The 10561-nt window shown below is 40.4% G+C and overlaps 1 protein-coding gene across 4 annotated transcripts in view; it reads left to right on the top strand.

Moving 5' to 3' along the window:
- TRPV1 (transient receptor potential cation channel subfamily V member 1) overlaps positions 1 to 8881 on the top strand; it is a 16724-nt gene extending 7843 nt beyond the window's left edge. For all 4 annotated transcript variants that reach the window (XM_048074249.2, XM_048074250.2, XM_013196473.3 and 1 more), the window contains 14 exons: positions 439 to 605; positions 948 to 1100; positions 1492 to 1632; positions 2137 to 2435; positions 3094 to 3270; positions 3496 to 3660; positions 3944 to 4039; positions 4664 to 4734; positions 5454 to 5619; positions 6352 to 6418; positions 6813 to 7129; positions 7712 to 7839; positions 8049 to 8164; positions 8704 to 8881. In XM_048074249.2, the coding sequence (XP_047930206.1) occupies positions 439 to 605; positions 948 to 1100; positions 1492 to 1632; positions 2137 to 2435; positions 3094 to 3270; positions 3496 to 3660; positions 3944 to 4039; positions 4664 to 4734; positions 5454 to 5619; positions 6352 to 6418; positions 6813 to 7129; positions 7712 to 7839; positions 8049 to 8164; positions 8704 to 8870 (2230 nt within the window). In that variant the 3' untranslated portion in view covers positions 8871 to 8881. The remainder of the gene's footprint in view (positions 1 to 438; positions 606 to 947; positions 1101 to 1491; positions 1633 to 2136; positions 2436 to 3093; positions 3271 to 3495; positions 3661 to 3943; positions 4040 to 4663; positions 4735 to 5453; positions 5620 to 6351; positions 6419 to 6812; positions 7130 to 7711; positions 7840 to 8048; positions 8165 to 8703) is intronic.
- Positions 8882 to 10561: the final 1680 nt, after the last annotated feature.

The raw sequence follows: 10561 nt of genomic DNA on the forward strand, positions 1-10561 counted from the left end.
TTTTCTCAGTTTCACTATTTTTAGTTCCCAAAGAAAGGAGTGTTTTATCTGAAACTGATAATAGCTGTTGTCTCTTGGCATGTCTGAAAATTTAGTCCATGGATGTCTTGCCCAAAGTTAGTGATTAGCCTTAGTTCACATGCTCAAAGCTGCTCAGTAAATGGACATCACTCAGAATAACATAGGATTGACTGGCACCCAGGCCTGCAGTTAGACTGTCATACTTCAGTGCATCTTTTAAGTCTTGTTTTCAGCTTTTCGGCAGTAAACATTTTGTCAGGACGATTGCTTGCAGACATTATTTTGTACATTTTGCAGACCCATCTGTACTAATCAGCAGTGGTTGCTATTTCATACAAGCAAAAGGAAAATAGTTTTCTGGTAGTTCATAAAAAGACTGCTAAATATCTGACTTAAACTGAAATTTTCCCTTGTTAGGCTCCTATCTACAGATTCCATCACAGGCTGCTCTGAAAAAGCTTTCAAATTTTATGACCGCAGAAGGATCTTTGATGCTGTAGCCCAAGGCAACACAAGGGACCTGGATGATCTGCTACTCTATCTTAATAGGACCTTGAAGCATCTCACAGATGATGAATTCAAAGGTAACACCTAGGGTCACATACTTTAAGATGCCCTTGTCTTCTTCCAGTAGTAGATGGGGGGGGGGAGGAAGAAGGCAGATGGACAAAAAAAACAACACACAAAACAACATCGCTATTAAGTGTGAAGTAGCTGCACAAGGTCCTCTAATAGCCTGTATATCCCTACTGATTGAGCAGCCCATTGATTGTAAAGTTATAAGAGGAATCAGAAAAGTTGAAGTTTGTGAAATTCTGAATGGTTTTTCTCATGTTTTCATAACAATCTCATTAATTGCTATATGTCTGGAAGTAGATGGTGGGTTTCTAGTCGCTTCTATGTAGCTATAATCTTGTTTGTTACAGAACCAGAAACTGGGAAAACCTGCTTACTTAAAGCCATGCTGAATCTACATGATGGGAAAAATGATACCATTCCCTTGCTGCTGGATATTGCAAAGAAAACTGGAACTCTGAAAGAGTTTGTTAATGCAGAGTATACCGACAACTACTACAAGGGTAAGAGAGCAGTGAATACTGTGAATACTGTTGCTGATAAGACTGAACATAGGGTAAGGCAGGGCTCTCAAACAGTCTTTTGCATGAGGTCTTATGCCTGAGGATGCAGCATCGAAAGTTCCAGTGTGTGATCAACAATCAGTGCATTCATGCTAGGGCAGTCTTTTGTTAGACAGGTGCAGTATTCTGCTCTTTGTGACAGTCATTTAACAGCAAGTTAGGGGACTTGCATTTGCTGTCTGTGCCATCTTTTTTGTTTAATTCTAGAGTTTTTCAGTCTAAAGAGCTCTCGATTCTACCATCTTACATGGAGCTGAATGAATTGTGGTGCCTGAAAGCTCTCAGTCTGTATTAAATGCTTAAGATTTCTCTCTGATGAGTGTCTCTGTAGGCCAGACTGCACTCCACATTGCCATTGAGAGAAGGAACATGTACCTGGTGAAGCTCTTGGTCCAGAATGGAGCAGATGTTCATGCAAGAGCCTGTGGGGAGTTCTTCAGGAAAATCAAAGGGAAACCTGGGTTTTATTTCGGTAAGAGTGAGCATAGCATGGGCTTTATTGATTGAGTTATCCTAGAATTATCCCAAGTGCAAACTGTTAAATAATCCTGTTCATGTGAGACTGGAGGCTCAGAAGTCATAAATGGTTTAATCCACTGCTTAGTCAAGACACTTACTCCCAAAGGCTGAGATTATAAAGAAACACAGTTGGTAGTTGATGGTATTCAGTGTCAGCTTGGTGTATGCATCCTTTTGTTTTCTGGGCACTATATCCTTTGAAAGGTTGTAACCTTCCACGGGTCTTTGTTTTGGTGCTTTTCTAGGCAGCCATGTTTCTGTAGTGCAGTTAAACCAAAGAAAATGTGATTCAAACAGCTATCAGAAGAATTGATGCTATTTTAGATAGAGAAATTCACCTCTTTTCCTCATGGTGAAAGTTGAAAACAACATGGTCTCCTTTCTGTTTTTGGATGTGTAGCAAGGCTTGCACATGCGGTGGGGTTTCTGACCACTCATTCTCATTGCTTATCCATAGGAGAGCTGCCTTTATCCCTGGCTGCCTGTACCAACCAGCTCTGCATTGTGAAATTCCTCCTGGAGAACCCGTACCAGGCTGCCAACATTGCCGCTGAGGACTCCATGGGCAATATGGTCCTGCATACCTTGGTGGAGATTGCAGACAATACTAAGGATAATACCAAGTTTGTTACCAAGATGTATAACAACATATTGATCCTTGGTGCCAAAATTAATCCAATCCTGAAGCTAGAAGAACTCACCAACAAGAAAGGGCTGACTCCATTAACTCTGGCAGCTAAAACAGGGAAGATAGGGGTAGGTGAGCAAATGTGTCCAGCTGTCCCATCACTGCATCAAATTATACAGAGTACATGCAAAACATTTATGCAGGACAGGTTTTATCACTGTTTATTGCTGGGGCTTTTCAGTTAAGAGGAGTTAATGCTGCAGTTTAACATGCAAAACCGCATAGTACTTAAAGCCTGTGAGGGGTGTGTGTGTGTGTGCACATGCACACCTACCTAGCTGGCATTATGTACATGCTAGCAGTATACAAGACAGCCCAGGTGGAAACAGAAAGTGGGCTTCTGCTATTACCTGAACTAGAAGTCTTGTACTTTTGACTGACCAAAAGTCCCCATGGAGTGTGACTGTACGCTCAGAGATGTGTAATGTACATCTCTGTATTTTTCTTGTGGGTTGAAACAGATAATGGCAAGTTGTAAGTGGTAGAAAGCAAAGAAATGGGCTTCCTTCCACATTTATATTTTTCATCCACTAGCATACAGTGAGTAAATATTGTTTACTTCAGACTTTGATCTCTGCAGTGCTCCAGCAGATTGACTTCGGCATAGTTAAATTGTGTTAATCTAAATTAAAGCAATCCTCTCTTACAGAGATACTGAGGAACTAAAAGCCCATTAGCACTGAAATGTTGTTTGAAATGTTGTTTGTATTGTTCTTTTGCAATTAGATTTTCGCATACATCCTCAGACGAGAGATCAAAGACCCTGAGTGCAGGCACTTGTCTAGGAAGTTCACTGAATGGGCTTATGGGCCTGTCCACTCATCTCTTTATGACCTGTCCTGTATAGACACATGTGAGAAAAATTCAGTGCTTGAGATTATTGCCTACAGCAGTGAAACACCGGTGAGTATGCACCTCCTTGGCATTTTATTTGCAGTCTGGGGGCTGCTGGGGAAGAGCTCCATGTTCTACACAGTGTATCTTTGTGTCATTGCTGTAAAACAGCAATCTTCTTTCCTATGTTTAAGGGTATTAGAGAAAACGTTTGCTGAAGTTGAGTATCATTTGCTATTTTCAAAGCCCTGTGCGTACTGGTCCTGTCAAGATTCTCTTTATCCTTTCATTCAGAATCGTCATGAGATGCTGCTGGTGGAACCCCTCAACAGGCTGCTGCAAGACAAGTGGGACCGGTTTGTCAAACACTTATTTTACTTCAACTTCTTTGTCTATACCATGCATATCATCATTCTCACTGCAGCTGCCTACTACAGACCTGTGGATAAGAAAGAAAAGGTATGTTACTCCTGTCACACATCAGGGGAACCACACAGTGCATGTTATCCCAGATCAGCCTCCCATTTCAATGTATGCTCCTAAGGTCAGTTTTCTGCGTTTCCTGAAGTTAGGAGGGAGATTTTGGCCCCGCTTGCTTTCCAGGCAAGCCTTGCCCCTTGGTGCAGCACATTCAGAAACTGAACCTGTTCCCTCAGAAAAGAAGTTGCTTTCAACTGCTGGCAAGGACAGGTTTTTCCTATCTCCAGTTCTCCTGAACATCTCTGTTTTCTGTCTTCCACAGCCTCCCTTCACATTTGGTCACAGCACTGGGGAATATTTTCGAGTGACTGGAGAGATCTTGAGTGTACTGGGAGGACTCTATTTTTTTTTCAGAGGGGTAAGATATTTGAAACTTTTCCTTTTTGCTGGTTGGGTAGGTGTAGGTGAAAACCAAGCCTGCCTTTTGCATTCATTAAAATTGGTTGCCAAGATAATCCATATTTTAGCTGAGAGCTACAAAGCTTTTTCCTTGGCCTGGTTAGGTTACTAACAAGCCCTCAGGCTGAGGTACAGTTTTATCTATTGTATAAAAAGGAAGTCCTTAAGAAGTCAATGGGCATCTGAGTAATTAGCCTAGCCAAACTTTAAGCATGGGTTTTGCAAGTAGCTAAGCCTACATTAAAGATTCTGTTTTAGCTTAAAGGCAGTCTTCTTTCTCTTAGCAGCCAATGGATAGTATCCAGTGAATCACAGGTCCTCAGACCACTGACCTTAAGAGGCTGGTGTCATCAAAAGAGGCCCTAGATGTAAAGGAAATCTAGTGTTACGAAAAGAGTCCTTCCTGGATCTTTTAAGTGTTGTTTGAGCTATTCTTTTGCGATGTTGAACGAGTACCAGCTCCCTGGTATAGATACCAGCACTTAGTTGATGCATTCCCATGGGATATTTACTCCCTTTCTTGGATGCAGACTTGGTCTTTATCCGTCCCCCAGCCCGCTATGCCATTTTTTTTCCCTTTCAGATACAGTATTTTGTGCAGAGGCGCCCGTCATTGAAGACGCTGATAGTTGACAGCTACAGTGAGGTTCTTTTGTAAGTGCCAGTGTCTGATTGTATTCCAGCATGAAACACGAGTGTGTGAGATCTGCGTGCTTGGCTTAAACCAATCCTGATAAGTATAGAGTTACAGAATATCCCAAGTTGGAAAGGACCCACAAGGATCACAGAGTCCAACTCCTAGCTCCACTATAGGACCACCCAAAAATCAGACCATATGTCTGAGAGTGTTATCCAAGTGCTTCTTGAACTCCAGCAGGCTTGGTGCTGTGACCACTTCCTTGGAGAGCCTGTTCCAGTGCCCAAACATGAAGAACCTTTTCACAATATCCAGCCTGAATCTCCCCTGTTGCAGCTTCACGCTATTCCCTTAGGTCCTACTGCTGGTCACCAGAGAGCAGAGATCAGAGCCTTCCCCTCCACTCCCACTTGTGAGGAAGCAGTAGGCCACCGTGAGGTCTCCCCTAGTTCTCCTCAAGGTTGAAAGAACCAAGTGACTTCAGCTGCTCCTCGTATGTTTTTCTCTCTAGACCTTTAAAGATACTTTGCTATAATTTCATAGGTCCTTACAAAATAGCAGTTGAACAAGTGTACCTGTATCACTAACCTCCTTTGGAGGTAAAGCAAATGAAGTGTTTAGAAGTGCGGTGAATGTGTCCTGCAGCAGAGTTAGAAATAGATCTCCAAGGTGGACTTGCAATACAGTGTATGCACCAGATGTGCAGATATCCTCCTATTCCTTGCTTGTCTTTCAGCTTTGTTCACTCTTTGCTCCTCCTGAGCTCTGTGGTGCTGTACTTCTGTGGCCAGGAACTGTACGTGGCTTCCATGGTCTTCTCCTTGGCGCTGGGCTGGGCTAACATGCTGTACTACACCCGTGGCTTCCAGCAGATGGGCATTTACTCTGTCATGATTGCAAAGGTCAGTCAGTGGGTGGTGAGGCCAGCAGAGAGCTCGGATAAGAAACTGCTGCCAACAGCCCCATTTCCAGGAGAGAAGTCACCACGTTTCCATGTTTGCCTTCCACGGGAAGGCCTGTATCAGTCTATTATAATCAGCCTTTATTTTCTGAGCAAAGAGATGCACATTTTAAGTCACATAGAAAAAACACCTGCTCCTCATCCATGTGTTTTATAGCAGTCTTGATGCATTCTATTTTCATTATTATACTTCAAAATAGCAGTTGGATAGATGTAGATTTAAGTAGACTGTGAGAATAGTGCAGACTCATGTGGTATGAAGTGGCACAGCTTTCTACCAGCTGGAAGCTTCCTTAGGAATAGCTTAAATCTTACCAAACAGAGCAATTAGCTAAGAGGCAGTAGCTGGCTAATAAACCTCTATGTATGACGTAGCCAGCTAGCCCAAGAGGAGAAGAAAGAGGCAATTGTTTTAATGTGGTCTGTACTCACGAAGATGAAACTATTTGTCATGCATATGTCTTGCATATGTGTGTAAACTGTTGCTTGAATGACAGAAAAATGTTTTCTTATTAACATTGATTATCTCAGTGGGATAAATAACTGTTTAATGCATGAGCAGCGAGTTCACAGCAAGTGTCTTCTTGAGCTGAAGGAATATTTTCTACTAATTTTTGTTTCAGTTTATATTTGAGTTTTTACAATATATAAATTTTCTATTTCTGCATTACAGATGATCCTTAGAGATTTATGTCGCTTCATGTTTGTCTATCTAGTATTCCTCTTGGGATTTTCCACAGGTAATATCATACTTGAGGTTATTTTTTATCTTGAATCTCAGAAAATTATATGTTTCAAGTGGCTTAGAATATTTATTTTCAATTAGAAATTAAAATCAACCTTATTACAAAAATCTCTTCAGAATAACAATTATGTGTAGTAACTTGGATCTCAAACTGCTTAGGAAAACTGACTGGAAAAAGTCAGCCTGTTCTATGTAGATAAAACTGAGACAACACATCTGAAATGGTGTCAGTAATAGGGAATATTTTATAGAGAGGTTTCACTGGGGACAAGGTGCCATGAAGATACTGTATCATATCTGATACCTTTATGCTCATTTTCATTGCTTGCAGGAGAATTAAGATTTCAAATTATATTTTCATCTTATATAGCATTCTTCTTTTGTAATAGCTGTGGTGACTTTAATTGAAGATGACAATGAGGGGCAGGACGCAAATACCTCTGAATATACCCGATGTTGCCATACGAAACGAAGCCGCACATCCTATAATAGTCTATATTACACCTGCTTGGAGCTTTTCAAGTTCACTATTGGGATGGGAGACCTGGAGTTTACAGAGAACTACAGGTTCAAGTCTGTGTTTGTCATCCTTTTGGTTCTCTATGTCATCCTTACATACATCCTTCTGCTCAACATGCTTATCGCACTGATGGGAGAAACTGTGAGCAAAATTGCACAGGAGAGCAAGAGCATCTGGAAACTCCAGGTATATTGGTTCTATGAGGTTATCCAAGAAGGAGGGTGTGGGGAATCATAAGAGAGAATCTGTAGAAGTTGACGTGTTTCTACATAATAGGCCACTGCTTCTTTCTGATTCCCCCAAACAGTTCCCCCCTCAAAAAGTATATCGGTTCCTTTTCCATGTATATTTGATGTTTTGTCTGAGCAGATGTTCCCAGTGTTGCACACATGTTCGGAATTTAAGAAAAGTACTTCTGTAATTAGATAGAATTATTTGGGCTTTTGTGAAGGAAAATCCTGATCAGCGTATGAAGACAGAGATTATGCAAGGGACAATAAAACATTTTTTCCAGAATCTCAGACAAAGGCATATCTGCTTTTGTTTGGGGGTAGAAAAGGGAACTTCATAGTACCAACCACAGGGCAGTAATTCAGCAGTTTAAATCCCGTATTAACAGAGGTGATATTTCAGAGATGGGTGCAATGCCTTCTTTAAGATGATGAAAATGATAAGTGATTGTTTTTTGTTTTTTTATAAAGGCAGAATTCAGGATTTGCATAACTGAAACAGCAGCTTCTCAGTGGTCTGCTTTCTTTTACCTGTTAGAGAGCCATCACAATCTTGGATATTGAAAACAGCTACTTGAACTGTGTGAGGCGCTCGTTCCGGTCTGGAAAGCAAGTCTTGGTGGGGGTCACGCCTGATGGCCAAGATGATTACAGATGGTGCTTTAGGTAACCTGCTTGTATGTCAAATGAACAATCTTTTATAGACAAACAACATGAAGGTATCTGGTAGTGGGTACTGGGAAGCAGAACTTTCCCTCTGGAGCACACCTCTGACAAGCAGTGTACTAGCACCGTCTCAATATGTGATACAAACTAATCCTGGAGTTGTCTGTTAATGCTTAGAATAGTTATTGTTTTTGTTGTTCTCTCCCCAGGGTTGATGAAGTGAACTGGTCCACGTGGAATACTAATCTGGGCATAATCAACGAAGATCCTGGATACTCTGGAGACCTCAAAAGAAATCCCAGTTACTCTATTAAGCCTGGCAGAGGTGAGGGTTACAGGGACCTAGATTCGAGTGACAAAAGCAGTACAGATTGATTGTTAGAGGACAGTCAATTTATACACTTAAAGATAGTAGATAAGTTAATGTTTTGTTTTTTTTTTCCAGTCAACACAAAATGTAAAGGACTAAAAAGGTTCATTATTCACATAGTGATTTTACTGTCTGGAATAAAAGTCTCATGGATTCATCATTCTGATTTTAAATTTTTATTAGGCGGATAATATGTGCAAATTCTGAGGACTTGGGACAGTGTATGATGGTAGACAGACAGCCAACAAGCTACTTCGGAGGCCACAAATAAAACTTCCTATAGCTTGGGGGAATCCAGCTGAGCGTTTAACCCTAAGACAGTCTCTGCTGTGCTTGCCAGATGAAATATGAAAAACTCTTGGAACAGTGGGGGTGGGGGGACACAACACAAGGCCCTTTCTTCCTCCTTTCATCAGTTTTCTATATAAACTGCTTGCATGTATTTCTTTTGTTTCTATGGAGGAGAAAAAAATAACCATTCCTTTCCTTTTTAGTTTCAGGAAAAAACTGGAAAACTTTGGTTCCGCTTTTAAGAGATGGGAGCAGGAGAGAAGAGACACAAAAACTACCAGAAGAAATCAAGTTAAAACCCATTTTGGAGCCTTATTATGAGCCAGAGGATTCTGAGACATTGAAGGAATCTCTTCCAAAGTCAGTCTAATCTTATTTTGTTTTTCAGAAGGTTGATTCTAGTTGCCTGAGCTGGTCCTCACAAAGCAGGGCAATTAGAGCACTTCCTTCATAAGAACAGAGATTTATTGAAAAAGATCAAAGGACTAAGGAAATGACTGTGTGCAAGGATTCATTAAGTATGCTAAATAAACTACTTGTTTAAGCTCATGTCTTCATGGTTATTTTTAATATGAATCTGCAAGAAAGTGGCTATTTACTACCTGGTTTGTATTTACTTGTCTAGATATTTGCATCTAGGCTGTCTCATGAAGTGTTAGAAACAATTCCAGTATTTTTTTTGCTGGTTTGTTTGTTTTAATTAAATGCATTGAGAATTTCCCACAATTCAGAGCTGTCTGTAAGATAGTGAGCTTTTTTTTGCTGCAGGTTTTTTCCCAGTCTTCATCCGTTTCTTTCACTCTTTGAAAGTGCTCTCATGCGTTTCTGAGATCTGAGCTGACATATTCATTGTTAGCTAACAGGAGCTTTGCTAAGTTTTGTGGGTTGGTTCAAGTGGCCAATAGTGGCGGATATTTTGTTGATAATACAAAAATAACAAAAGGCCTATAGAAAAATGGTTAGCACTCAACACTCTGGACATAATGGATTTCATACTTTGTCTGCGTTTAGATTCTCTTTTAAAAAGTGTTTTTGTGAGCAGCTGCAGGCCCCGATTTCGTGACTTCCCAGCCTTGAAAACTAACTAACCATACTATAACAAAACTGGAGAAGGACTCAGAGCAGTAAAAAAATGCCAAGACACCAGAGGTATGTTGTTGTGAAGAATGTTCCTTGTAAAGGAGATAAATGGGGGGACACAGTGAAAGAATAGAAAATGAATGATCTAAAGATATTACTCTTTTCTCATAACACAAGAATAAATATACTCTGTGAAATTTTAAAGGCTGGATAGTCAAAATCAATTAAGTGTTTCTCTTACAGTGTCTGAGTAAACTCCAGAATTCACAGTTATTGTTACTGAGGCCAAAGGCTTCACAAGATCCCAAATTTGACATTTATTTAGATAACAGATTAACTTTGCATTAAGTAAGAGATAGTGGTTATAGAGAATATATGTTTCGAAGGTCAGATGTATAATAGCATATAACAATAATTATCTTGAAATCATAGTTTTTGTTCTTGACTTTAACAGCAACAACAGGAGGAAAGAAATCTGATGCTGCAAATCCATCTGGCTGGACTTACAAAGAAAATCAGGAAAAATGTCTGAGAGGCAAAATAGGCAAATTTTCTGAATCTACAGATAGAAACCTGGAATGAGAGGAAAGAATAGGAGGGACTTGGCATCCTCGTGAAAAGTGGCTGGACAGAAAGTAAAGATAAGAAAATTTGTCTTAGACAACTGGCCCAATAATCCAGTGATGGACCTGTGCAATCCTGTTGGGCAAGAAAAGGTAAATTGTTTTACCTTCTTTACTTGTTATGTATCACTAAAACACATAGACCTAACAGCTTTTAATGTCCAAGTAGATTATGCCTGTAAAAATATCCTTAAGTCAACAAGGTTTTTAAGCACAGGTTCCAGTCTGAGCATGTGCACTGTTTCTCAGGCTGCAATCTGTACAGTTGTGCTAAAGCACTTCTGTGAAATTCAGCCAGAGTGCACACAGCCTTTTGTCAGGGAGAGCCCGTCATGCTTGGCCTCTGACGCATCCAAAG

The sequence above is a fragment of the Anser cygnoides genome, chromosome 18, assembly GCF_040182565.1.
Source record: "Anser cygnoides isolate HZ-2024a breed goose chromosome 18, Taihu_goose_T2T_genome, whole genome shotgun sequence".
In the NCBI taxonomy this organism is placed as follows: Eukaryota; Metazoa; Chordata; class Aves; order Anseriformes; family Anatidae; genus Anser; species Anser cygnoides.